The 27,442-nt window shown below is 35.2% G+C and overlaps 11 protein-coding genes and 2 pseudogenes across 13 annotated transcripts, besides 4 other annotated features; 7 read left to right on the forward strand and 6 right to left on the reverse strand.

Moving 5' to 3' along the window:
* Positions 1 to 8,564: part of a mobile genetic element that runs on past the window's edge.
* On the reverse strand, positions 331 to 1,329 carry TVAGG3_0566930 (annotated as a pseudogene). Its single transcript has one exon. A coding segment is annotated over exon 1 (999 nt).
* Positions 3,074 to 3,484, reverse strand: TVAGG3_0566940 (protein of unknown function, DUF4106 family; the record flags this gene model as incomplete). The annotated part of the gene is made up of 1 exon (XM_051238638.1): positions 3,074 to 3,484. The coding sequence occupies one exon, from the start codon at positions 3,482 to 3,484 to the stop codon at positions 3,074 to 3,076; it is 411 nt and encodes a 136-aa protein (XP_051096462.1).
* Positions 3,605 to 3,879, reverse strand: TVAGG3_0566950 (protein of unknown function, DUF4106 family; the record flags this gene model as incomplete). Its single annotated transcript, XM_051238639.1, has 1 exon — positions 3,605 to 3,879. A coding segment is annotated over one exon (275 nt), but the record flags the coding sequence as incomplete, so codon positions are not given.
* Positions 4,019 to 4,683, reverse strand: TVAGG3_0566960 (uncharacterized protein; the record flags this gene model as incomplete). The annotated part of the gene is made up of 1 exon (XM_051238640.1): positions 4,019 to 4,683. A coding segment is annotated over one exon (665 nt), but the record flags the coding sequence as incomplete, so codon positions are not given.
* Positions 5,596 to 8,095, reverse strand: TVAGG3_0566970 (protein of unknown function, DUF4106 family; the record flags this gene model as incomplete). The annotated part of the gene is made up of 1 exon (XM_051238641.1): positions 5,596 to 8,095. A coding segment is annotated over one exon (2,500 nt), but the record flags the coding sequence as incomplete, so codon positions are not given.
* A 174-nt stretch (positions 8,565 to 8,738) lies between the features above and the next one.
* Positions 8,739 to 9,345: a mobile genetic element.
* Positions 9,346 to 13,468: 4,123 nt separating this feature from the next.
* Positions 13,469 to 26,613: a mobile genetic element.
* On the forward strand, positions 14,606 to 14,968 carry TVAGG3_0567000 (uncharacterized protein; the record flags this gene model as incomplete). Its single annotated transcript, XM_001299585.1, has 1 exon — positions 14,606 to 14,968. The coding sequence occupies one exon, from the start codon at positions 14,606 to 14,608 to the stop codon at positions 14,966 to 14,968; it is 363 nt and encodes a 120-aa protein (XP_001299586.1).
* Positions 14,986 to 15,228, forward strand: TVAGG3_0567010 (serine threonine-protein phosphatase family; the record flags this gene model as incomplete). The annotated part of the gene is made up of 1 exon (XM_001299584.1): positions 14,986 to 15,228. One exon carries the CDS (start codon positions 14,986 to 14,988, stop codon positions 15,226 to 15,228), a length of 243 nt encoding a protein of 80 aa, XP_001299585.1.
* TVAGG3_0567020 (uncharacterized protein) lies at positions 15,233 to 16,081 on the reverse strand (the record flags this gene model as incomplete). Its single annotated transcript, XM_001299583.1, has 1 exon — positions 15,233 to 16,081. The coding sequence occupies one exon, from the start codon at positions 16,079 to 16,081 to the stop codon at positions 15,233 to 15,235; it is 849 nt and encodes a 282-aa protein (XP_001299584.1).
* TVAGG3_0567030 (phage tail repeat-like family) lies at positions 16,101 to 17,181 on the forward strand (the record flags this gene model as incomplete). Its single annotated transcript, XM_001299582.2, has 1 exon — positions 16,101 to 17,181. A coding segment is annotated over one exon (1,081 nt), but the record flags the coding sequence as incomplete, so codon positions are not given.
* TVAGG3_0567040 lies at positions 18,152 to 18,552 on the forward strand (annotated as a pseudogene). The gene has a single exon. A coding segment is annotated over exon 1 (401 nt).
* On the forward strand, positions 18,572 to 18,724 carry TVAGG3_0567050 (uncharacterized protein; the record flags this gene model as incomplete). The annotated part of the gene is made up of 1 exon (XM_051238642.1): positions 18,572 to 18,724. One exon carries the CDS (start codon positions 18,572 to 18,574, stop codon positions 18,722 to 18,724), a length of 153 nt encoding a protein of 50 aa, XP_051096466.1.
* Positions 18,744 to 19,328, forward strand: TVAGG3_0567060 (phage tail repeat-like family; the record flags this gene model as incomplete). Its single annotated transcript, XM_051238643.1, has 1 exon — positions 18,744 to 19,328. One exon carries the CDS (start codon positions 18,744 to 18,746, stop codon positions 19,326 to 19,328), a length of 585 nt encoding a protein of 194 aa, XP_051096467.1.
* On the forward strand, positions 19,374 to 20,274 carry TVAGG3_0567070 (uncharacterized protein; the record flags this gene model as incomplete). Its single annotated transcript, XM_051238644.1, has 1 exon — positions 19,374 to 20,274. A coding segment is annotated over one exon (901 nt), but the record flags the coding sequence as incomplete, so codon positions are not given.
* A 186-nt stretch (positions 26,614 to 26,799) lies between the features above and the next one.
* Positions 26,800 to 27,385: a mobile genetic element.
* Positions 27,386 to 27,442: the final 57 nt, after the last annotated feature.

A 27,442-nucleotide genomic window follows, 5' to 3' on the forward strand; every position in this document is an offset into this window, starting at 1 on the left:
GTGAATGGGTCTAGTTCTTCTTTAAGTCCTGACAATGTACTTGTTGACTGAATGAATTTTGTCATCTTTTCTATCGGATAAAAAAATATTTTTTTTTAAAATTTACTCAGAAAAATTTTTCTTTTGTATACACCATTCTGTACGTCTAAAAGATTTTGACATTTGCCAAGAATGTTCGTTTAGACGCTGTCATATAACCATATTCTTGACAATATTGTTTATACGAATCGTACAATGACCTTTCATCTAAACACTCAAAGTCAGTTCATCTATGAACAGTTCATATACACTCTTGTTTGCTTCTAAATGTTTGTCTCTCTTCGGTATGTGGAATTTGTCTTGGATTGAACTTTGAAATATCTAATGTCATGAAATATGAGAACAAGTGGTTGTAAAAGTCAGATGTCAAAGTTTCTGCTAAAGCGTCAAAATATTCTGTATCTTGCATATGAGAATCTGACGTTCTGACAACTACATATCTTCTGTCAGAACTTTCTAACTTCATCGGAACAGCATTGTTTGAAACCATAATGAAGTTTGCAACATTTTCACAAACTCTTTGGTCTTTATACTTTCTTTCAACAACTCCAACTTTGTCTGTTATAAGACTCTTCAAAGCATCCGAGTTTAAAACTTTGTTGTATCTATACTTTGAAGTTCGTTACATACTATAAGTTTCATATTCTCTATTGAGGAGTTAAACTTGCCACAGATGTTTTCTAAGTTTGTCATATTAGGATTCGAATAACCTTCTAACAGTTTGCATAAATATCTGTAAAGAATGTGTTCTTACCTGTTCCTTGTTTTCCAATTATAATGAGAGCAGTTTCATTTTTAGCACTTGGATGTTGTAAGATGTTTGCAAACCAACATAAGATATACTCATAGACTCTTTCGTTTCCATTGCATATAATTTCTTTGACATGGTCTAACCAAGCTTCTATAAATTTTCTTTCCATTTACTTGTTCGTATTTATATCCAGTGAAGATAGAATAGAAGTTTGGAGATGGTGTATAGAACTTTATACCACGAACTGAAAAATCTTCAAGTTTTGACAATAAGATATCCCAAGCATCTAACATCTTCATACCAACTTGTACGACTTTTATTTTCTTAAGTTTCTGTCTACATTCTTGTTCAGACACTATTGTTGCTCTTGGTTTGTTAAAGACAACATCCCATTCTTTCATAACATAACATTCTGGGGCAGAGTCGACATAAATGACTAAACGTTTCAAATTCTCGACTGCTTTGTTATAGTCTCTAAATGGACACATATTTCTGAATGCTTGGAAGTCATAAAAATCTGAAACATCTATTCTGTACATTTTTATAAAAAAAAAAAATATTTTTTTTATTCTTGACTTTGTTGTTCTTGTTCATTTGTTGCATTTGTTGTTCTTGAGCTATTTGTTTGTTGAAGTTGTTCTTGTAGTACAATACTTTCACCAGTTGCATCTTCCAATTCGAAACTTTCTGCCGTCATTGACAAATACATAGGACATAAAAGTTTTACAGGAACAAAGTTTGCGTCAACTAATGTCAAGTTATACTTGCTAAAGTGTTTGAGTTCACTAAGGTGAAAATTCTGCATTCGAATGAACAATAGGCAAACCAGCAGAGAAAGTATTGTTTATACGCATAAGTATCTTTTGGTCATAATAGTTTCTGTCGACATTCGAATAACACTTTGAACCTAAGTTTGAAACAATATATAAAATAGGTGTACTTAAAGTCAATGGAACAGACATTCCTTGTATGACACCTTTTCCTGTTATAGGAAACTGTTGGTAGTAAAAACCAGATATAAGTTTTGTATTATAGCTCATATCGTTTATACTAAACTCAGTCGGACATCCAAACATAATGAAACCTGCTCTAGTTGCAGCACATGTTACACCCGTACTTAAAGTATTAAATAAGTCAACAAAACCTGTTGGTGGTATATCTGAGTAAGTATCTTCAAAGGAGTATTTTTTACCATTCACAACAATAAAGTCTTCTGGTGTCAAAAGAGCAAAACAGGCTTTAGTCGTCATTGTGTTTAAGGTTAGTTTACAATATCGTCTTTGAGGACTTTGTAAGTTTGTTGTTATAGAATTATATGACTCAGGGTTTTTAGTCGTAATAGTATAAACCATTATGTCTTCTGCATTTACTTAGCAAATAAATTTTAATGAAATGTTGTGGTCGTCAAATATTTTTATAACGTCTGGGAAACTATATTTTAAGTTCAACGTTTCACCTCCTTTCATAACGTATATCTTGTCAATGACATTATATGAAACACCACAGCAACTAATGTCGGGTTCTATTTCTTTGATGTTTATATCGTCTGCCTCTGTCAAAAGTTTCAATAGTTCTTTCAAAACTTCATGAGGTGCAATGACATATGAGTTCACTTTTACAGGGTTGTGTTCGACCAAGTTTAACATTATACCTAAAGCTTGACAAATCTTCTCCTGAGTTTTAAGTTTGTCTTTCAGTTGTTGGTAGTCATTTCGAATATCTGCAACAGAACTTAAGTCTCTGCTAACTTCAGGATATGTTGGTTGTTCTTTTACAGGAACTATTGTTATACCATCTTCGTCTTAGTATGGTTTCCCCACTTCAACATCTCTGTCTTTGACATTGACAACAACACTTTGACTGTTTGTTTGAGTTGGTGAATTTAACTTCACATCTGCCACCGCCATTAAACCTTTTGAAACACTTACGCTTCTATTTTTCGGAAATGACATTTTACTTAGAATAAAAAGATGGACGTATTCGGATATCTCTTCGAATTGAAGCAAAACAAAGTTTACACACACAAACAATACAAATACATTGACAGAATAGTTCTTTATACAAACAATGGAAAATGTTATAGAATAGCAATATTTGCTGAACCAAAATATTTTCATAAAGCAAAGAAAGTTGGTATAACTGAAATGGTGAAAGTTCTTGAAGCAGACAAAAATATAACTTCAAAACTGACCGATATTTCTAAAGGTAAGTTTATAATACAATATTATGTCAAAACTGGCGTACTGTCAATATTTGACGGAGAGAAGTCAGTTCAAGAACAACTTACTGACCTGCCTCCAAAATCTGCTCGATGGAAACTGTCGTTATACCAATCTGAGGAGCCCCAGCAGGTTTCATCGAACGAATTTTCAAAAGAGCATCTTCTGTGAAAAGTGCTATTGGTTTTGTAAACTTCTTTGCTTTCAATTCATCTGGACCGTCTCTGTCACCAGTATATTGTATTTGAACTGTACCAACAGTTGAAATACCACCCATAAAGTCTTCTGAGTCAGCAAATGGAATGCCAAGCCAAAAGTTTGAACGGTCTCTATTTGTATATTGAGTTTTTTGACCTCCTGAATGAGTCCATACTTTCACATATGGCATAATAGAACTTTGCATTTCAGGGTTAATGGTTGTTGTGAAGTTGTTGTTAAAGTTCATAGCATCTAATGTCAAGTTGTATGACCTCATATCTTCAACTGTAGAATATTCTTCTCTTGGATAATATTTGCCATCTATGTTTATATGATATTTAATACCAGGGTTGTAGAAACAAGAATAGTCATTTATAGTTCGTCTGAAAAGACAAACATAGTATCTGCATGTTTCATTGCAGTTGTTAAGGCAATATCTGTTCTTGCACCTGGGTCAGCACTTTGGTTTCCAACTTCACCTGCAAAGTCTTTGACAGATATTTGGTGTATAGGGAACATAAGTGGAACTGCAATATATTTGGCAGCTAAAGCATTTGAAATATCTGGGTCCAACATATAGACTGCAAGTCTGCTTTCTATTCTCTTGCATTCAAATTTTTCGCATGTGAACTTAACTGGGTCCCATACGTTTGCACCACCATTATCCTTCATATAGTAGTTTACTTCATTGTTGAAGTTTGAGAAACCAAAGTCTAAGTCAACTTTGTTTTTGCAAAAGGCAGCGAATGTTTCCTGAGCTGTTGCTTTGGCTTCAATAGTGAATGGGTCTTGTGTTGGTGCAATGACTAAGTTATTTTTGCTTGGAGTAAGTTCGATAGAAATTTTTCCTGCCCAGTTTGGCAAGTATCTTAAAAACCTGAAGATGAGGAAAGATGACAAAGGAACTCTAAGTTTCAGTTTTACTTTAGTGGCAGCAGTTCCATCTGAACCAGAAAGGTTAACATAAACTCCTGGAACGTTAGGGTCAAGTCTTCTTATTTTCTCAATAGTTGCATACTGGTCTGTTTGTTCTCTAGCTTGTGGTTGTACTGAGTTTCTCAAAGCGAACCATTCAGAGTTTGCCCATGTTACTGTTTGAACTAAGTCAGAGTTAGAATATATCTTATATCCCATGAAAACTTCTGGAGCATATTGGTATCCGACATAGAAAATTCCATTGCAACCTTTCTTGTCAGACAACTTGGCAGAAGGTTTTATTTCAATGTCTTGTTCCACGTATAAGAATGAGTTGTCAATAGAAATAATATGAAACCTGTCGCAAGCAATATCTACTGTTGTTGAAGAACCTTCTCCAAACTCACCTACGTTTCCATAAGAAACAGCAGTTGTATATTCGTAAGTTCCAGGAACTATTTCTGACCTTCTAATGGCATTGTCGCATTCGTTATACCATTCGGAAACATTTCCGTTCATGGCATCCAAAACTGTTGGCGTTATATTCTGAGCGGCGTACATTTCATATGGGTAAAAATATAGAATAGTTGGATTTATGTGTCATAATAGAACCCACTCCGACCAAGCTTTACTTTCTTCCTGACTGAGTTTTTAACTCTTCTTTTTCCTTCATTGCCACTACTTTCACTAGATGAAGTTACTTCTTCACTACTTTCACTTTGTTCTACTCTTCTCTTCTTCTTTGGTGTCGCTTTTGGTAACTTGCCCTATGCTTCAAGTTGTTGCATCTTTGCCTCATGTTCACCTAGTATGTTGTAAATTTCCCATGTCCTTTTTGCCTTTGGCTCTGGTCGCCCATCTCAGGTAACCTATATCCTAGAAAGATTTTGTCATAGTTTGTATTTGAGTCTTCGCTTATTGTTTGCATGACTCTTTCCTGAGTTTCCGGTTCAAGCTCTTCAAATATAGCTTGTCCATATGGAATATGCTCGTTTCCAAATATATGTTTTTGTAGCCATTCTGGTTTTCTTTCCATGTTACCAATAATATCTTTTGTGAATGGGAAAGCTTTTACCCAATGTTTCAGTCTTGCGTCATTTATTTCTGTAGTTGGTTTTATTTTGTCAAGGAACATGTTTTTCAATACTAACATTTCATTTGGTACTGTCCATTTGAGTTTTCTTAAATATTCATCCCTTCTCGGTTCATTGTCTGCAAAGTAAGTTTTTATGACATTTTGTAAACTTTCGTTTGCAAGGTCATGTACAATAGGTTCTCTTCTTTCTCCCTCCCTAACTTTCTTTCTAAACTCTTCACCAAATATACCATCTCTATGGTTCTGTGTAGTTCTTTGAGATAAATGTTCTAGAACGTCAGGTGTTATATTTCCATCAGCCATGTTCATTTCATACTGGTCCAAAATATCTGCATCTTTCATATCTTTCAATGGCATTAAAGCCGCGCTGAAAATACCAGCTATATCTGGTTCACCATTGACTTCCATTGCGTCTACAACTTCTTGGAATTGTGGTTGTAAGTTTATGAACCACCTATCTGGATTAGCTTTATGACCCCATCTCATTGTAGTTCCATCGTCTGCAGAAACAAAAGTAGGTTTGTTTCCATCTTGGTTAGGTTCTGAATGAACTTTAAACAATGTTTCATTTCTATATGTTTTCTTGAAATTTAACCTTTTATTTTCACCGAGTTCAGCCAAAGATTGAACGTTAAATGCTCGTAAGTAAAAAGGGTTGTTGTATTTGTGTACATTTTTTTTCAGTTCTTCCATTCTATGCTGGATATTTTCATCTGATGTTGGAGTCTTTTGTATGTCGGCAAACATTTTTCGATATTCTTCTACTATGTCAGCCGAATTTTTTTTAGACTCTTGGAAATATTCCATATTCTCCGCATACTCTTGTTGAGGGTCAAGATTTTTCGGCTGTTCCAAATCTTCATCTAGTTCTGTGAAGTTAGTTTCCAAAGGAAGGACTTGTTCGTTTCCTTCAGGCTCTTCTAGCTGTTGTTGCTGAACTATTTCTTCCATGTCTGGTTGTATCTGAACTTCTTCCTGTGGAGTTTCTTGTACCTCATCTGCTGGCATTTCATATATTCCGAGACCGTTTTTAACAATTTCCCTATCTACGTCATCCGGACTCATAAACCTTTCTTCTTTCGTTCCGTCTCTATTTTTTACGCGTTTCATGAAGATAGTTGAATTATCATTTATCTCTGACACCAAATATCTCGGAGTAAATTCATCCATGTCATTTGGATGATATGCTATTAAATCATATCCCTTAGCGAGCTTGTATTTTCCAGGTTTGAAATTATATCCCATTTGGTGCTGAACCATAAAGCTAAATAGGTTCGGGTCAGTATTTCCTTCATTGAACTTTCTAATAGCTTCTTTATATCTGTCACTAAAGTCAAGAGTATCTGGGTAACCATAATTTTCCTTAAGCATTTTTAAGAATTCTTGGTTTCCTTGTTCTCTACTTCTTTTATGTCCTTGCTCTGTTTGTGGTTGTTGTTGTGCAGGGTTTTGAACTGTTGGTTGCTGTGCTGGTTGTGGAGGTGGTTGTTGTGCTGGTTGTTGTTGTTGTGCTGGATTTTGAACTGTTGGTTGTTGTGTTGGTTGTTGTTGTTGTTGTGCTGGATTTTGAACTGTTGGTTGTTGTGTTGGTTTTGGTGCATGCCTGTGTCTGTGTCCATGTGACGATGTAAATGTTTTAGGTAGTCCTGGTGCAGGTGCTTCTCTTGGAGGGTTTGGTGGTATATAAGTTCCACTAGCTAGTATATAAGTTCCACCAGCTGGCACATATGTTCCATCTGCAGCATAATGTCCTACCTGACTTTTCGTTTTTAAGAAAGCATTTACTAGGTCTGTTTTGGTCTGTTGTAACTCTTTTTCTTGACTTTCCACAACAGTTGCTCTAACGGCGTCATAGGCACTTTGAACTGCCTGTCTCGTTGCTGCATCTGTTATTTTCGTCATATTTTGTGCTACTTCTCTTAACTCTTTGTCGAAACCTTCAGACTTCAGTTTCTTTCCAGATGAGAAGTCGTTCACTAGTTTCACCTTACTATGAAGAGCTTCGAAGGCGTTCTTAAAGTCAGCATTCGTTAAAGCTTCATTTGAACTGTCTTCATCCGCTTGTATTTTTGTCCTTATTGACCCTATAAGTTGGGCTGCTTTAGCGTTGGCTTGGGCATCTAACCAGTCATTGTTAGCTTTTATATATTCTGCGCTTTTCATTGCCTTTTGCATGGCTGCGTCGTTATTTTTACTTTCTTGTGCTAAGTTTTCATACTGTACGGTTTGGTTTTGCAACTGTAAAAGTTTTTCTGCCTTTACATTTGCTTCAACTTCTTTTTTATACTCATCGCTATCCATATATGTCTTCAGGGCTTTTTGTTTTATTTCTTCATCTTTCAGTACTTTATATTGAGTAGTATGGTTTTTCAAATTTAAAACATCTTGTTCCATTTTTGCTACTTCTGCTGCTTTTTCTGACACTTTTTTCGCATATTCCTCTGTACTTAGTTCTTTCAGTTGTTCTTCTTTCTTCTTTTTCTCTACGTTTAACTCATTGAGTTTCTTTGTGTGTCTGTCATATTCTAGTTTCTTTTCGTTTTCACTTATTTGTTTCTGTATGTCTATGTTTGACTTTTTGACATCTGTTATTTGATTTTTGAGTGAACTCAAATTCATTTGACTTTGAGGGTTATAAGCTGTTCCGTCTGCAGCTCCACCATAGCCTGCCATTTTCGCTAAAAGTGCCGCTCTTAAACCTCCACTCTGTGCACCAATAACTCGGTTTAAAAGTATAGGGTTGCTTGACATTTGTTGCAACATAGTGGGGTCATTCAGCATTTGTTGTTGCAACTGTTGTTGTGGTGTCAGTTTTACTATTGGATGTTTCAATGCTCTCTTCCTCTTACGTATATTCTTACGTAGCTTACGTGGCATTTTAAGTGAAGTTAAAAAGCGGTTTTTGACAGATGTTTATATGACACTTTCTCCGGTTTATAGGACCTCTCTCATATTCTATCTTGTCATATCTAAACTCATAGTCATGTATGTCCTCTAACCATCTCATAACGGTTTCCAAACCACTTTTATCGGATGTAAAGTAAAAGCATGGATGGTTATGTATAACGTCTAAAGTTTCTAAAGAGTCTCTCAAAGTATACTTCCTTGGAACGCCCGTAACTTTTCCTGTAGCGACGATAGACCCTTACTTGTCCGGACAAAGTTATACTATTTTGAGTGCTCTACAAAAAAAGTCAACAGCGACGACTCTCAAAAATTTTTTATGGGCTAGAGGGCGCAACGCGCCTGGAAGCCCCCAATACCCAAAAAAACTTCATTTATACTAAACATCTTCAGGGCTAGAGGGCACGAAGTGCCTGGAAGCCCCACTACCTTTTTTTTTTTTAAATTTCCAAATTTTACCGAATTAGATTTTACACTTTTCTGACTTTTTGTCAGGGAACGAAGCGACCCAAAAAATATCGGAAAAGTGTAATTCTCAGTAATATGATTAATTTTTCCATTTAACACCGAACAGCATTTGAATCAAAAATAATCGCATGGCTGAGAATTTAATTTTGGCAAACCCAAATTTTAGCTAAAAGTGACAGGGAAAAAAACGTTTAGTATTAAAAAAAAGACCGATGAGAGCTTCGTTCGAAATATAGAGGGAACTGAGAATGCGCAAACATTCTCAGGGAATATTGGATGCTATTTCCGTTCCCTCTGTATGGAAAATTGAGGTTTTCAAAGGGAGTTAAAATAATACCAAATTTATACTAATTTACTTCAAAATACAAAAGTATTTGACAGCTAAAATTAGTTACTTTAGCAAGCCTATCAATACCCTTTTACGATTATTGCTACTTTTTCGAAATAAAATAAATTTATTATCAAAAACCTTTTTTTCTTAGTAAAAATAAACGAAATTTTTTACCTTATGAACTTTTGATGGAAATATGCAAATTTAAAATAATAAAGAAAGCCGCGAGCGAAGCGATCGGCTTAGTTCGAAGATTTTGATTCAAATCTTTGCTTATATTCCTTAAATTCTTTATGAAACTCGCAACAGTTCCATAAAAAATTTTAAATTCTAAACTGTCGAAATTACCGATCGGTAATCACACCCTTCATGGGTGTGTCACTTTTTACAGGCGTGTCACTTTTAGCTAAAATTACCCCTACTCTTTAATTTTTGGAATTCAATATTAAAATTATTCTTCTCTTCGATCAATGATAAATCTAGAAAATCATTTTCAGAAAACTTTCTGAATTCTTCTCCGTTGAAAAGTTTCACGTTATATTATGTATTTCATATTTTCCTAACTATCATATATTTATTTTCAAACAAGAATTAATAATATATTGCAACTCAAAATTAAATTTTTTCTAAAGATTTTTGACGTTATGTATTTTAAAGAATTCTCAGCAAACATTTATATAAATGATTTTATTTTTGAAGTTTTTGAAGTAAATTACTCGAATGATTCAAATTGGGTATGAAGAATCAGTATTTAGGTTAAGGATCTCGTATGGAGAAAAATCTTCTCCAACTCTAAACTTCAGTTTGGAGACACTTTACAAATTGTAAACTTCAAATTGGCAAAATATATATATAAATATCAGTCATGTTCCTAAATTTAACAAGCTTGTGCTCAAACTTGATATGTAGGAAGTACTTAGCATTTAATTAAGAATTGGCAAATTATATCAAGGAATATTTTTGTAATTTCATGAATAATATAAATGAAAGTAATCAACATAGAAATGCGAAAGCAAACTCCCTTAGGCTAAACTGATTTTATTGGGAATCAATGAAAAATATTTTAGATTTAATTTTATCGATGATCTAAGAGAGATCATTAATAGATTAGATGAAAACTATAGTAGTTTTATTCGTATTATCAAATAAAGATTATTTTAAATTGAATATGCATAAAAAATCTGTGATATGATATTTTGTGGTAGTGACTAATATCTATAGTTGAAATATAATATAAACTCGCCATAAATGCTGATTAGCATTCAAGAAATTTAATTTTAAAACCGTCTATAATTCTATTTGCCTGATCTATAGATTATAACGGTGGACTGCATTATTAGGTTTGCTTAAGACAAAGTATTTTAATAACTTGTTTTAAGATATGAGAAACAGACACAACTAATTAAAACATTTTCTGTCAGGTGATACAATAATCAATTGATAATATTATGCTTTTAGTTATAGAAGAAAAATGCTTTTACAAAAAATATAAATATAAAGATCAATGAAGTTAAACATATACACCAGAACCAGAATCTTCTTTCATATCAGAAGAAGATCTATCATTTGATGGTTTCTTACAGAAAATGAAATAGACAATAAGTACAATAATAACAATGCCAAGAAGACGGCAAATACAATTCCTACAATTTGGCCGCCAGATAATCCTCCCTTAGAAGGAGATGATGTTGGATTTGGTTGTTCTCCTGAAACATATTTTGTCTTCTCAAGTTTAATCTCTTTAGAGAAGACATTTGAAGGTGGTTGTTCATCGGATTGAGCAGTTCTGATCCGAAGCTTAGCTTCTTCTGAATCTCTAATTTCATCGATTTTAGGAGCTGGTATGGTAAGTTGATATGTTTTGCCATCATCAGCTAGGAGCTTCTTAGAAGATGTACTCGAACCGCTAGAAATTTCTTTAACATTCTTTTCAGGAAGTGGAATATAACTTTGATCTTCATAGAATTTATATTCGAATTTTCCTGTCCTTTCCTCAAAATGCTTGAATTGAATAATAACAACGATTGGCTCTTCTGCTTTATATGCTTCTTTAACTTCAGAATTATCTGGTGATTCTGTTATGTATGGCGACTGTTTAACATCAATCTTTAATGCTTTTTCTGCTTTTTGTCCAGCAGGATCTTTAATAGATAATTTGACTGTGATTTGTTGGTTATTAGGGATTTCGGATGGAGCTTTGATTGTAAATTGATAAAATCCATCATCATTCTTAGTTAACAAAGCAGGTTCTGGTGTTTGAGAGTTAATTTGATACATCGGAGAAGCCTTTGAGGCATCATCTTCTACTACATCAGCTTTAAATGAAGACTGATTAATTGATCAGCTGAATATTTAACATTTTTATCAGAATTCATATCTTTAAAATCTGAAATGGTTGGAGGGGCACAAATTATAATATTATCAATTTTTTGTTCAGAAACAATTGAATGATCAAAAATTAAAGCAACAAATATCGGATCATAGTGGAGCTTTGATTGTATCGGGAATTTGCATTGAATATTTATTTTCAGTAAATTGAACATGTAAATTGTATCCAGAAAAGAATCTGGTTTGGAAGTCTGCCTAGCAGCAAGAATCGAATATCCTTGATTTGAACTTGGAAAATCGATTGTGATTGGCAAGACAATTGTATCAGGAATTTTATAATAAACTTTTCAGGAGTTTGAATTAAATTAATAGTTGGATGTCATGTTTGCCAAATATGATTTTAATGAATTCCTCAGATCTTAAATCTGTGGTCACTTGATCTACTGTTTGATTAGTTGCTATGACGACATGTAAATGTCTTGTAGCGCCACTTACACCACTAACATTTACTGTGATGTATCCTTCCTTGCGTGTAATTTGGTCTTCTGTGAATTTCTTAATTTTATCATTATTACCATCAATATCTTGATCTCCAAGAGCAGCTTGGTCATTATCGGTGAAAATGTAGTATACTTTTTTGATGGCTGCTGCAGATCCTGTTTCTATCTTGAGCTTGTAACTGCCTGCCTCCTCGATTCTGCTTGCTTGACCTTCATCGGTATTGACAATTGAAGCACCGCTGATTTTTGGATAAATTTTGATTTCCTTTTTGAATTCCTCAGATCTTAAATCTGTGGTCACTTGATCTACTGTTTGAGTAGTTGCTATGACGACATGTAAATGTCTTGTAGCGCCACTTACACCACTAACATTTACTGTGATGTATCCTTCCTTGCGTGTAATTTGGTCTTCTGTGAATTTCTTAATTTTATCATTATTACCATCAATATCTTGATCTCCAAGAGCAGCTTGGTCATTATCGGTGAAAATGTAGTATACTTTTTTGATGGCTGCTGCAGATCCTGTTTCTATCTTGAGCTTGTAACTGCCTGCCTCCTCGATTCTGCTTGCTTGACCTTCATCGGTATTGACAATTGAAGCACCGCTGATTTTTGGATAAATTTTGATTTCCTTTTTGAATTCTCAGATCTTAAATCTGTGGTCACTTGATCTACTGTTTGAGTAGTTGCTATGACGACATGTAAATGTCTTGTAGCGCCACTTACACCACTAACATCTACTGTGATGTATCCTTCCTTGCGTGTAATTTGGTCTTCTGTGAATTTCTTAATTTTATCATTATTACCATCAATATCTTGATCTCCAAGAGCAGCTTGGTCATTATCGGTGAAAATGTAGTATACTTTTTTGATGGCTGCTGCAGATCCTGTTTCTATCTTGAGCTTGTAACTGCCTGCCTCCTCGATTCTGCTTGCTTGACCTTCATCGGTATTGACAATTGAAGCACCGCTGATTTTTGGATAAATTTTGATTTCCTTTTTGAATTCTCAGATCTTAAATCTGTGGTCACTTGATCTACTGTTTGAGTAGTTGCTATGACGACATGTAAATGTCTTGTAGCGCCACTTACACCACTAACATCTACTGTGATGTATCCTTCCTTGCGTGTAATTTGGTCTTCTGTGAATTTCTTAATTTTATCATTATTACCATCAATATCTTGATCTCCAAGAGCAGCTTGGTCATTATCGGTGAAAATGTAGTATACTTTTTTGATGGCTGCTGCAGATCCTGTTTCTATCTTGAGCTTGTAACTGCCTGCCTCCTCGATTCTGCTTGCTTGACCTTCATCGGTATTGACAATTGAAGCACCGCTGATTTTTGGATAAATTTTGATTTCCTTTTTGAATTCTCAGATCTTAAATCTGTGGTCACTTGATCTACTGTTTGAGTAGTTGCTATGACGACATGTAAATGTCTTGTAGCGCCACTTACACCACTAACATCTACTGTGATGTATCCTTCCTTGCGTGTAATTTGGTCTTCTGTGAATTTCTTAATTTTATCATTATTACCATCAATATCTTGATCTCCAAGAGCAGCTTGGTCATTATCGGTGAAAATGTAGTATACTTTTTTGATGGCTGCTGCAGATCCTGTTTCTATCTTGAGCTTGTAACTGCCTGCCTCCTCGATTCTGCTTGCTTGACCTTCATCGGTATTGACAATTGAAGCACCGCTGATTTTTGGATAAATTTAAAAAAAAAAAGGTAGTGGGGCTTCCAGGCGCGTTGCGCCCTCTAGCCCCGAAGATGCTTAGTATAAATGAAGTTTTTATTCGGAGGGCTTCCAGGAGCTTTTCACAAATTATATATGTTTTCATGTTTTGTCACTTTTCTGTCACTTTTCAGGAAAAAACATTTTTATTATTATATATAAATGAATTTTACAAAACCACCGTTACCGTTCTTTGGAAATAAGAGTAGATGTAAAGATATTCTATTGAGAGAACTTAAGAAACTACCGAATGGTCTAACATTTGTAGATTTGTTCGGTGGAAGTTTCTATATATCCCATTTGTGCCATACAATATTCCCAGACTCAAAGATTATATGCAATGACTTCGACAACTATATGGACCGTCTCAAACATATACCAGACACAAACAATATATTGAAAGAGTTAAAAGAAAAGATACCTATAGGTAAGATGGAACGTATACCATTAGATAAGAAAAATATTGTGAGAGAGGTTTTGAAAAAGCAGAATATATAGACTGGGATAGTATATCTGCTAGACTATTATATAGTGGTTCTATAAGAGTTCATGACATTGAAACACTTATGTCAAAAGTTTTATATCTTAACTATACAAATGTTTTCAAAAAGAACATAGAAAAATATATTGAGGGTATAGAGTTTGTGAGATGTCGTTGGACAGAGTTGTATGAAAAATATAAAGACAAGGAAAATGTTTTTTTATAGTGGACCCGCCGTTCTATAACACATGGGATTTTCAATACCAAGTAGACTGGACTTTGAGAGACTCTTTAGAAACTTTAGACGTTATACATAACCATCCATGCTTTTACTTTACATCCGATAAAAGTGGTTTGGAAACCGTTATGAGATGGTTAGAGGACATACATGACTATGAGTTTAGATATGACAAGATAGAATATGAGAGAGGTCCTATAAACCGGAGAAAGTGTCACAACAAAGAAATTTTATTGGTAAGTAAATGTGGTTTGAAATAGGACTACTTGTTTTAGGTTTTTTCCATTGTGTCATTTATTTATTTGACGTGGCAGAAAGATATAGAGAATATGAAGATGAACCAATGCCTGCAAATGTTCAGCATATGTACTCGTAAGAGATATTTTTATCTAATATTAAATGGACGCACAGAACTTAGCGAATGCACAGCAACCTGGACAACCAAACCCAGAGAATATTCCAAATGAAGTTAGAATACAAACTGCAATGGCAAACTATGGTCAAGTGCCAACAGATGTACAAATGCAAACTGCCATGTCAAATGACGCTGCGTTAGGCTTACCACCATGGTATGCAAATATGAGATGGAAAGAGTTTTATACAAACCCTGAAGTGGGATATAAACAACTTTATGCAGATGACGCGAACACAGGAGTTGACCCAGAATATGTTTTCTACCAGAGGAGAAACAGAATGTATGAGCTCCAGTTAAAGAATGCTATGGAACTCAACAGGAAACGTAAGAGACTAGGCGGACATTAGATTTTTACACGTAGTAAATGGGTTTCTTCAGTAGTATTGGAAACTTCTTCAGAAGAGTTGGAAGAGGTATATGGAATGGAATAAAATCTGTCGGAAGAGGAGTATGGAACGGTGTCAAAAATATTGGTAAAAGAGTAGGTCAGTTCGTTGGTATTATACCTAAAGACCCTGAACCAGAAGAACAAGCTCCTGTTATACAACAGCCTGAACCTGCACCACAGTCTAGTTGGCAACCAAATCCAACACCTCAACCGTATTAAAAAATTATATTTTTACCGTTCGATAGTAGTTGTATATGAAACTAAGTTCTAAGTAAAACGCATGGTATAATGGAATTATTCTTTTTCTTCCATCTGTAGTAAACCATACTTGAAAGTCTGAAATACTTCCACTTGGTGGTTCGTATAACTTTGTAGGTTTTTCGTAAAAATCATTCATCAGACATAAGAAAGAGTTTTGCGCACCAGAAAATGAAGCATGAACAATAATAGCATCTGGGTCGAAAATATTTTCATATGTTCCATTAGGGTTTTCGACTTCATAAAAGTTCGGGTGTACTGGATATTCTGCAGGCTGATTTAACATCCTCATAAATCTATACCATGCCAAGTTGTTATATTTTGTAGAAATATAAACGTTTTCTCCAAGGTCTTCTATTTTATTGATTTTAACAGTTGCATTTTTCCTGTCATAAATAATATCGAGATGGTATTCTCCTTCGTCAATGTTATACTGGTTTGCATATTCGATATAGATATCGTTTATTTTTTCTTGAAAAGCTTGAAGAGTTGTTTCTAAGTTTACAAGCAAATTCACTTGTAAAAGTTTTCCCTGTTCAAATTTCTCATACATACGTTTTTCTTTGTTATAGTATCGAACTTCAAAAGCGACCGTAAATGGGAAACCATGTATGGCTTCTGAAATGAACTTCATTCTACGAAAGCCAATAGCTTTTGTGACGGATGGGTCTCTTAACCATCTTAATGGGTAGTCAAAACGATAGCCTTCATGCTTTACGGTATCTGTCTCAAACTTTTGACCGACATTAGTAAAAAGTTCATCTAATGGTTTAGTTGTAGCAACTCTAGAATTTTCTTTTTCTATTGAAAGCATATTTTTATCTAGAATAAAAATGTCAAATGAAACAGCGTCTATGAGAGAACTACAACACAACCGACAACTCATTATGCAAGCTCTAAATAAGAACACAACAAACTTTTCAAACTATTCTAAGATATCTGAGTCATTGAAAGAAGGAAACTTAAAACTGACATTAAACCCAATGACAGATGAGTTTCTGTTTCAAGACAGTAAGAACCATACTGTCTGTATAAATCCAACAAAAGGAACTTTAAACGAGAAACCTATAAATGAACTTCTTTTGAAAGCAGATGTTGACAACAAAGCTGACAAAGAATATGTAGATGCAACAAAAGAATATATTTGCGCATGGACAGAAAGAACATACCCACAAAAACATCATACACATAACATCTATGACGTAGATGAACTTCAAGAAAAGTTAGATGACAAAGCGGATAAGAACCATACACATAAATCCTTCACTACTGTTAGAGCAGACGACATAATATTGAACTTTGACCTTGGTTCAAGTGCACCATTAGAAAATCCAAGTACAAGCGTAAAAGATACTCTTAACAATTTAGATAACAGTTGCAGGAATATCGAAGATCATGCCAGAAACTTTGAAGCATATGAACTACCAACAATGTTAGATAAGAAAGCAGACAAAACAGAGCTTCAAACATTAAAGACAGAAATACTTCAAACATTATATCCTATAGGTTCTATTTATACGTCAATGAACTCTACCAGACCAGAAGTAGTACTTGGTTTTGGAACTTGGACTCAAATAGTCGACAGGTTTTTGTATTGTGCAAACTCTTCAAAGGAAACAGGTGGAAGTAAAACGATTTCAGGTGCAAATTTACCTGCACACAGTCACTACATAAATTTAAGTACATCTCAAGAAGGTGGGCATAGGCATAAATATTGGGATTGGTCAGGAATGACAAAAGGTAAAGGATATGATGTTAAAGACAACGTTCAGTTTGCTATAAATTGTTACTGGAGTAACACTGAGGGAGGAGGAAACCATACACATCGCGTTTCAGGATATACACAAACAACGGGACAAAGTAAAGACTACATGCCACCTTACATGACTGTATTCGCATGTATAGAATGCTTAGTCGTCATTTTCAACTTCTTTAGCATATTCGTCAGGAGTTGTCTTATATTTGTTAGGACTGTCTTTGAAAGTATACCACCTTGAACTTTGACAAGTTTGAAACGAGGTCTGACAATAGTAGTTTTATCTTCTGCTTGCAGTCTGTACATTTTGCCATGTTTGCCTAAAACTTCATAATATTTCTTGTATACTTTCTTCTATTTTTTACGAACACGAATGTGGAGTACTGTCGGGTTCCATTGTTGTCATAGTCAATAGTATTTTCATATGGTCGCGTTTAGGTATTTCTATTTTTACTTTGTCACCTTTCTGAAGTTTGAAGCCCGGCATTCTTTCTTGTTTGTCTCTTTTGACTAAATTATTAAATATATAGTCTTTCTCTAAGTCAGGGTTGTTTTTCATTTCTTCAGGGGAGTGGTTTCCCAAACCTTTTTGTTTACGGCTATTGTAAATATTTAAAACTTGTCTCATCTTTGCCATGGAGAAGTGTCTATATTTGTCGTCATATGACATTTCATTTACTTCACCACCTTGTGGTTGGTTTAAGTCTCTTAACATTTTTATACAACCGTCAATGACACCAAGAGCAGAATGGTTTTGGTCGACAATGAAATATTGGTTTACATTTTTTGAACGCAGATAGTTTTTAATATCGTCTGATTTGAAAGAACTTTCATAGTCAGATGTCAGTTTTGTTGGATGGTATTTGTCAACGAATATTGTCAAAGCAGTTTTCACATCTAAAATATTTTTGGACCATAATGGTATGGCTTCACAGTATCTTGTGTTTTGACCGACAAATATTAGCCAGTATGGTGGTCCATCTTCTCTATACCTCGGAATGTTTTCCAAGATATCCATAAACCAAGCATTTGGTGTTGAACTAAAGATTTTTATCATGAGTGCTTTCTTTGTTGCCTTAGAAACATAGGGGTCCTTGTTTGAATTCGTCATTTTTTAACCCATAAGAAATGGGTTTATTTGGCGCATTAGCAGGAGTTGCATCCAGATTTTTACCCGCAGTGGGAACAATAGCCAGAGGTGCATTTGGAATTGGAAGGAAGATTTTGAGTACATTAGGTATACTGAAAGAGAAAGCACAACCTATTATACAAACCGTACAGAAAGGTTGGGAGGTAGCACGAGATGCAACAAATCTTATTCCAAATCCTGAAACAAGAGGAAAAGTTCAAGAATGGATGGACAATGTAGGAAGACAAGCAGGAAACTATTATAACAAAGCAAATGACTACTATAACCAAGCAGGACACTATATGGACCAAGGTGAAAGATTCTTTAACAGAGGATAAACCATGCACAACAGTGGGTAAACAATAACCAACCTCAACCGCCTCAAACGTGGGGAATGTAAATTTTTTTACTGAGATGAAATGAACAATACAGCATTGAGACAAATGGGTTCAAGATGGATTTGTCGGCTTCCAGCAGTTACACAACGTGTTTGTCAAGTTCTTCCTATACCTCAGGAAGTTTTAGACCGACTTAAAAAACCTCAACAACCAGTTGAAAACAAACCAAACTAAAATTTTTTACTGAGATGAAATGACCGAAGAAGTTGAAACGGTAGATTTGACACCACAAACAAAAAGTTCAGAACCATTGTCAAAACCTGTCAAAGAACTTACAGATGAAGAGAAAAATTCAATAATAGAAAGTGCCAGGTCTGGAAATACAAACCCTAACTACAAAGTCACTTTTCATAAAAATGGAACGGCAAGTATCTCAAAAAAGAAACAGACTCTCACAAATAAAATATTGAAGTCTGAAGGAGCTTTCGAGACAACAGATGGAAAAGTTTACTTCACTGACCAACAGTTCATTATAGAACATCTCATTGACTTAGAGTCGAAATATTCTAAACTTTACAACAAACACAAAAAGTTGAAAGGAAAACAAAAACAAATGGCATATGATATTTATGAAGATGTTGACGACACAACTGTTCCTGCAAGTGAAGTAAAGTCAGAGGAACCGAAAAGTGACGAAAAACCGATAGAAGAAGAAAAACCAAAAACTGAAGATAAACCAAAACCAAAGTTTAGTTTCCAAACTAAACCAAGTCAACCTTCATTAGCTGGTATGGGTTGGCGTCAAAGACTTATGGCAGCAGGCGGTTATGTAAAGTAAAGAAAAAAATATTTTTTTATTTTTATAAAAATGCCCCCATATAGAATGGACAGAAAGTCTGCTAGAATAAAAGCAGAGTTACAAAGATATGGTTGGAGAGTTTCGAAGAATTTTAAATATAGGAAGGGAAGACCCATAAAAGTCTATGACAAATTGTCTGGTCTTCGCTACGAAATGGATTTGGAAACAGCACGTGCCAATTATCCAAACAGACTAGAGAGGTTAGAAGAAGAACGTCTTATGGACATGCCTTTCGATGTTAGTGAACCTCAAGTTGAAGGACACGACGGCTTTGCCAGATTCTACTGGAAACATGACGAACAATTGCATCCTTTGAGAAGGAAAAAAGGAAAAGGTGAAGACGCACATGCTCCCATGGAAAGAACAAGATATGAATATGAAAAGTATCGTGAAGTTAGAAGTCAAATTACATCTGGTCGAACCTTTACAGTAAACTTTGACGAAGGAAAGAACAAAGAAGGCTTCATGGGTGTACTTGCTGCAATTCAAGACGGAAATAAGAAAGGACACAATCTCAGATTGACCATAACAGATTTGGATGGTCACATTTACTATGCACATGGCAATGTCACAACAGCCGCACAACTTCTTGACGCTTTCAAGACTACAAAGAGAGAACAAATGGTTGACTCCGACTCAGACATTTTGAATGCAATTGAAGGAATTGCAAGTGTCAAGTTCGAATGGTACCAACCTAACCCTCAAGCAGTCAGACAACATGCTGGATACTTCCCGTTCATAAATAAGTCTGACATTGACTTGACAAGGTATGGAATTTACAATTCAATTGAAACAATTGTCAATGAACCTTGTATTCTTACATGTCTCAGGAACTCTGGTCTTGTTACAGATGAGAAAATGAAGTATCTTGAGTCATGTGTGAAGACAAGGTACATTCTCAGAGGTCAATTGGCAAAAATTGCACCGTTGGCAAATGTCAATATCCGAGTCAACATACCTACAGCTAAAGGTTCTTCACATGACGACTATGTTGTTGACAAAGACTTATGAAACACCACAGCAACTAATGTCGGTTGTTTCTGATGTTCTATTCGGTATGCTCTTTAAGTAGTCAAGTGGGCGATAGATGCTGATTTGCTTGCCTACACCAAGATAACAGTTTCAAATAGTTCTTTCAAAACTTCATGAGGTGCAATGACATATGAGTTCACTTTTACAGGGTTTGTGTTCGACCAGTTTAACAATTATTACCTAAAGCTTGACAAATCTTCTCCTGAGTTTTAAAGTTTGTCTTCAGTTGTTGGTAGTCCTTTCGAATATCTGCAACAGAACTTAAGTCTCTGCTAACTTCAGGATATGTTGGGTTGTCTTTTACAGGAACTATTGTTATACATCTCGTCTTCGTATGGTTCCCCACTTCAAACATCTCTGTTTTGACATTGACAACAACACATTTGACGTTTTTTTTTGAGTTGGTGAAATTTAACTTCACATCTGCCACCGCCATAAAACCTTTTGAAACACTTACGCTTCTATTTTTTCGGAAATGACATTTTACTTAGAATAAAAAGATGGACGTATTGAGTATCTCTTCGAATTGAAGCAAAACAAAGTTTACACACACAACAATACAAATACATTGACAGAATAGTTCTTTATACACAAACAATGGAAAATGTTATAGAATAGCAGTCTTTGCTGAACCAAAATATTTTCATAAAGCAAAGAAAGTTGGTATAACTGAAATGGTGAAAAGTTCTTGAAGCCAGACAAAAATATAACTTCAAAACTGACCGATATTTCTAAGGTAGTTTATAATACAATATTATGTCAAAACTGGCGTACTGTCAATATTTGACGGAGAGAAGTCAGTTCAAGAACAACTTACTGCCCTGCTGCCAAAATCTGCTCGATGGAAGCTGTCGTTATAGGCCAATTGAGGAGCCCCAGCAGGTTTCATCGAACGAATCTTCAAAAGAGCATCTTCCGTGAAAAGTGCTATTGTGTTTGTAAACTTCTTTGCTTTCAATTCATCTGGACCGTCTCTTGTCACCAGTATATTGTAATTTGAACTGTACCAACGTTGAAATACCACCCATAAGTCTTCTGAGTCAGCAATGGAATGCCAAGCCAAAAGTTTGAACGGTCTCTATTTGTATATTGAGTTTTTTGACCTCCTGAATGAGTCCATACTTTCACATATGGCATAAGAACTTTGCATTTCAGGGTTAAATGGTTGTTGTGAAGTTGTTTTGTTAAAGTTCATAGCATCTAATGTCAAGTTGTATGACCTCATATCTTCAACTGTAGAATATTCTTCTCTTGGATAATATTTGCCATCTATGTTTATGATATTTAATACCGGGGTTGTAGAACAAGAATAGTCATTTATAGTTCGTCTGAACAGTACAAACATAGTATCTGCATGTTTCATTGCAGTTGTTTAAGGCAATATCTGTTCTTGCCCTGGGTCAGCACTTTGGTTTCCAACTTCACCTGCAAAGTCTTTGACAGATATTTGGTGTATAGGGAACATAAGTGGAACTGCAATATATTTGGCAGCTAAAGCATTTGAAATATCTGGGTCAACATATAGACTGCAAGTCTGCTTTCTATTCTTTGCATTCATAATTTTTCGCATGTGAACTTAACTGGGTCCCCAATACTCCAGCACGCATTGAAATAATAGTTTACTTCATGTGTTGAAGTTTGAGAAACCAAAGTCTAAGTCAACTTTGTTTTGAAAATGCACAGAATTTCCGACCAGTTCGCTCAGTATAGTGAATGGGTCTTGTGTTGGTGCAATGACTAAGTTATTTTTGCTTGGAGTAAGTTCGATAGAAATTTTCCTGCCCAGTTTGGCAAGTATCTTAAAAACCTGAAGATGAGGAAAGATGACAAAGGAACTCTAAGTTTCAGTTTTACTTTGTAGTGGCTGCAGTTATTTGCCAGAAAGGTTAACATAAACTCCTGGAACGTTAGGGTCAAGTCTTCTTATTTTCTCAATAGTTGCATACTGGTCTGTTTGTTCTCTAGCTTGTGGTTGTACTGAGTTCTCAAAGCGAACCATTCATAGTTTGCCCATGTTACTGTTTGAACTAAGTCAGAGTTAGAATATATTTATATCCCATGAAAACTTCTGGAGCATATTGGTATCCGACATAGAAAATTCCATTGCAACCTTTCTTGTCAGACCAACTTGCAGAAGGTTTTATTTCAAATGTCTTGTTCCACGTATAAGAATGAGTTGTCAATAGAAATAATATGAAACCTGTCGCAAGCAATATCTACTGTTGTTTGAAGAACCTTCTCCAAACTCACCTACATTTCCATAAGAAACAGCAGTTGTATATTCGTAAGTTCCAGGAACTATTTCTGACCTTCTAATGGCATTGTCGCATTCGTTATCCCATTCGAAACATTTCCGTTCATGGCATCCAAAACTGTTGGCGTTATATTCTGAGCGGCGTACATTTCATATGGGTAAAAATATAGAATAGTTGGATTTATGTGTCATAAATAGAACCCACTCCGACCAAGCTTTACTTCTTTCCTGACTGAGTTTTTAACTCTTCTTTTTCCTTCATTGCCACTACTTTCACTAGATGAAGTTATTCTTCACTACTTTCACTTTTGTTCTACCTCTTTCTCTTGCTTCTTTGGTGTTCGCTTTTGGGTAACTTGCCCTCTGCTTCAAGTTGTTGCATCTTTGCCTCATGTTCACCTAGTATGTTGAAATTTCCCATGTCCTTTTTGCCTTTGGCTCTGGTCGCCCATCTCAGGTAACCTATATCCTAGAAAGATTTGTCATAGTTTGTATTTGAGTCTTCGCTGTATTGTTTGCATGACCTCTTTCCTGAGTTTCCGGTTCAAGCTCTTCAAAAAGCTTGTCCATATGGAATATGCTCGTTTCCCAAATATATGTTTTGTAGCCATTCTGGTTTTCTTTCCATGTTACCAATAATATCTTTTTGTGAATGGGAAAGCTTTACCCAATTTTCAGTCTTGCGTCTTTATTTCTGTAGTTGGTTTTTATTTTGTCAAGGAACATGTTTTTCAATACTAACATTTCATTTGGTACTGTCCATTTGAGTTTTCTTAAATATTCATCCCTTCTCGGTTATTGTCTGCAAAGTAAGTTTTTATGACATTTTGAAACTTTCGTTTGCAAGGTCATGTACAATAGGTTCTCTTCTTTCTCCTCCCTACCTTTCTTTCTAAATCTTCACCAAATATACCATCTCTATGGTTCTGTGTAGTTCTTTGAGATAAATGTTCTAGAACGTCAGGTGTTATATTCATCAGCCATGTTCATTTCATACTGGTCCAAATATCTGCATCTTTCATGATCTTTCAATGGCATTAAAGCCGCGCTGAAAATACCAGCTATATCTGGTTCACCATTGACACTTCCATTGCGTCTACAACTTCTTGGAATTGTGGTTGTAAGTTTTAGAACCACCTATCGGATTAGCTTTATGACCCCATCTCATTGTAGTTCCATGTCTGCAGAAACAAAAGTAGGTTTGTTTCCATATTGGTTAGGTTCTGAATGAACTTTAAACAATGTTTTCATTTTATATGTTTGTTGAAATTTAACCTTTTATTTTCACCGAGTCGCGCAAAGATTGAACGTTAAATGTCGTAAGTAAAAAGGATTGTTGTATTTCTTACATTTTCTTTCAGTCTTCCATTCTATGCTGATATTTTCATCTGTGTTGGAGTCTTTTGTATGTCGGCAAACTTTTTCGATATTCTTCTACTTATGTCAGCCGAATTTTTTTTAGACTCTTGGAAAATTCCATATTTCCCATACTCTTGTTGAGGGTCAAGATTTTTCGGCTGTTCCAAATCTTCATCTAGTTCTGTGAAGTTAGTTTCCAAAGGAGGACTGTGTCGTTTCCTTCAGGCTCTCTAGCTGTTGTTGCTGAACTATTTCTTCCATGTCTGGTTGTATCTGACTTCTTCCTGTGGAGTTCTTGTACTCATCTGCTGGCATTTCATATATTCCGAGACCGTTTTTAACAAGTTCCCTATTAGTCATTCGCTCATAACCTTTCTTCTTTCGTTCCGTCTCTATTTTTTACGCGTTTCCATGAAGATATAGTTTGAATTATCATTTATCTCTGACACCAAATATCTCGGAGTAAATTCATCCATGTCATTTGGATGATATGCTATTAAATCATAATCCCTTAGCGAGCTTGTATTTTTCACGGTTTGAAATTATATCCCATTTGGTGCTGAACCATAAAGCTAAATAGGTTCGGGTCAGTAATTTCCTTCCTTGAACTTTCTCAATAGCTTCTTTATATCTGTCACTAAAGTCAAGAGTATCTGGGTAACATAATTTTCCTTAAGCATTTTTAAGAATTCTTGGTTTCCTTGTTCTCATACTTCTTTTTATGTCCTTGCTCTGTTTTGTGTGTTGTTGTTGTGCAGGGTTTTGAACTGTTGGTTGCTGTGCTGGTTGTGGAGTGTGTGTCTGGTTGTTGGTTTGTTTGTGCGATTTTGAACTGTTTGGTTGTTGTGTGGTTGTTGTTGGTTGTTGTGTTGGATTTTGAACTGTTGGTTGTTGTGTTGGTTTTGGTGCATGCCTGTGTCTGTGTCCATGTGACGATGTAATGTTTTAGGTAGTCCTGGTGCAGGTGCTTCCTTGGAGGGTTTGGTGGTATATTAAGTTCCACTAGCTAGTTATAGAAGTTCCACCACTGGCACATATGTTCCATCTGCAGCATATGTCTCACCTGACTTTTCGTTTTTAAGAAAGCATTTACTAGGTCTGTTTTGGTCTGTTGTAACTCTTTTTCTTGACTTTCCACAACAGTTGCTCTAAAGGCGTCATAGGCCTTTGAACGCCTGTCTCGTTGCTGCATCTGTTATTTTCGTCATATTTTGTGCTACTTCTCTTAACTCTTTGTCGAAAACCTTCAGACTTCAGTTTCTTTCCAGATGAGAAGTCGTTCACCTAGTTTCACCTTACTAATGAAGAGCTTCGAAGGCGTTTCTAAAGTCAGCATTCTTAAAGCTTCATTTGAACTGTCTCATCCGCTTGTATTTTTGTCCTTATTGACCTATAATTGGGCTGCTTTAGGTTGGCTTGGGCATCTAACCAGTCATTGTTAGCTTTATATATTCTGCGCTTTTTCATTGCCTTTGCATGGCTGCGTCGTTATTTTACTTTCTTGTGCTAAGTTTTCATACTGTACGGTTTGGTTTTGCAACTGTAAAGTTTTTCTGCCTTTACATTTGCTTCAACTTCTTTTTTATACTCATCGCTATCCATATATGTTTCAGGGCTTTTTGTTTTTATTCTTCATCTTCCAGTACTTTAATTGAGTAGTATGGTTTCCAAATTTAAAACATCTTGTTCCTTTTTGCTACTTCTGCTGCTTTTCTGACACTTTTCGCATATTCCTCTGTACTTAGTTCTTTCAGTTGTTCTTCTTTCTTCTTTTCTCTACGTTTAACTCATTGAGTTTCTTTGTGTGTCTGTCATATTCTAGTTTCTTTTCGTTTTCACTTATTTGTTTCTGTTGTCTAGTTTGACTTTTTGACATCTGTTATTTGATTTTTGAGTGAACTCAAATTCATTTGACTTTGAAGGGTTATAGCTGTTCCGTCTGCAGCTCCACTAGCCTGCCATTTTCGCTAAAAGTGCCGCTCTTAAACCTCCACTCTGTGCACCAATAACTCGGTTTAAAAGATAGGGTTGCTTGACATTTGTTGCAACATAGTGGGGTCATTCAGCATTTGTTGTTGCACTGTTGTTGTGGTGTCAGTTTTACTATTGGATGTTTCAATGCTCTCTTCCTCTACGTATATTCTTACGTAGCTTACGTGGCATTTTAAGTGAAGTTAAAAAGCGGTTTTATTGACAGTGTTTTATGACACTTTCTCCGGTTTATGACCTCTCTATATTCTATCTGTGTCATATCTAAACTCATAGTCATGTATGTCCTGCTAACCATCTCAATAACGTTTCCAACCCTTTTATCGGATGTAAAGTAAAAGCATGGATGGTTATTGTATAACGTCTAAAGTTTCTAAAGAGTCTCTCAAAGATACTTCTTGGAACGCCCGTAACTGTTTTCCTGTAGCGACGATAGACCCTTCACTTTGTCCCGGACAAAGTTATAAACTATTTGATGCTCTACAAAAAAAGTCAACAGCGCGACTCTCAAAATTTTTTAGGGCTAGAGGGCGCAACGCGCCTGGACCCCATACCAAAAAAACTTCATTTATCTAACATCTTCAGGGCTAGAGGCACGAATGCTGGAGCCCCCTACCTTTTTTTTTTTTTAAAATTTTCCAAATTTTACCGAATTAGATTTACACTTTTTGACTTTTTGGGGGTGTCAGGGAACGAAGCGACCCAAAACATATCGGAAAAGTTAATTCTCAGTAATGATTATTTTTCCATTTAAACGACCCGCATTTGAATCAAAAATAATCGTATGGCTGTAGAATTTTTAATTTTGGCAATACTCCAATATTTAGCTAAAAGTGACAGGGAAAAAACGTTTAGTATTAAAAAATGACCGATGAGAGCTTCGTTCGAAATATAGAGGAACTGAGAATGCGCAACATTCTCAGGGATATTGATGCTATTTCCGTTCCCTCTGTATGGAAAATTGAGGTTTTTCAAAGGGAGTAAAAATAATACAAATTTAACTATTTACTTCAAAATAACAAAAGTATTTGACAGCTTAAAATTAGTTACTTTAGCAAGCCCTATCCAATACCCTTTTACGATTATTGCTACTTTTCGAAATAAAATAAAATTTATTATCAAAACTTTTTTTCTTAGTAAAAATAAACGAACATTTTTACTTATGACTTTTGATGGAAATATGCAAATTTAAAATAATAATAAAGAAAGCCGCGAGCGAAGCGATCGGCTTAGTTCGAAGATTTTGATTCAAATCTTTGCTTAATATTCCTTAAATTCTTTTATGAACTCGCAACGTTCCATAAAAAATTTTAAATTCTAAACTGTCGAATTACGATCGGTAATACACCCTTCATGGTGTGTCACTTTTTACGGCTGTCATTTAGCTAAAATTACCCTACTCTTAATTTTGGAATTCAATTTAAAATTATTCTTCTCTTCGATCAATGATAAATCTAGA

This window comes from Trichomonas vaginalis, chromosome II (genome assembly GCF_026262505.1).
Source record: "Trichomonas vaginalis G3 chromosome II, whole genome shotgun sequence".
Lineage (NCBI taxonomy): Eukaryota > Parabasalia > Trichomonadida > Trichomonadidae > Trichomonas > Trichomonas vaginalis.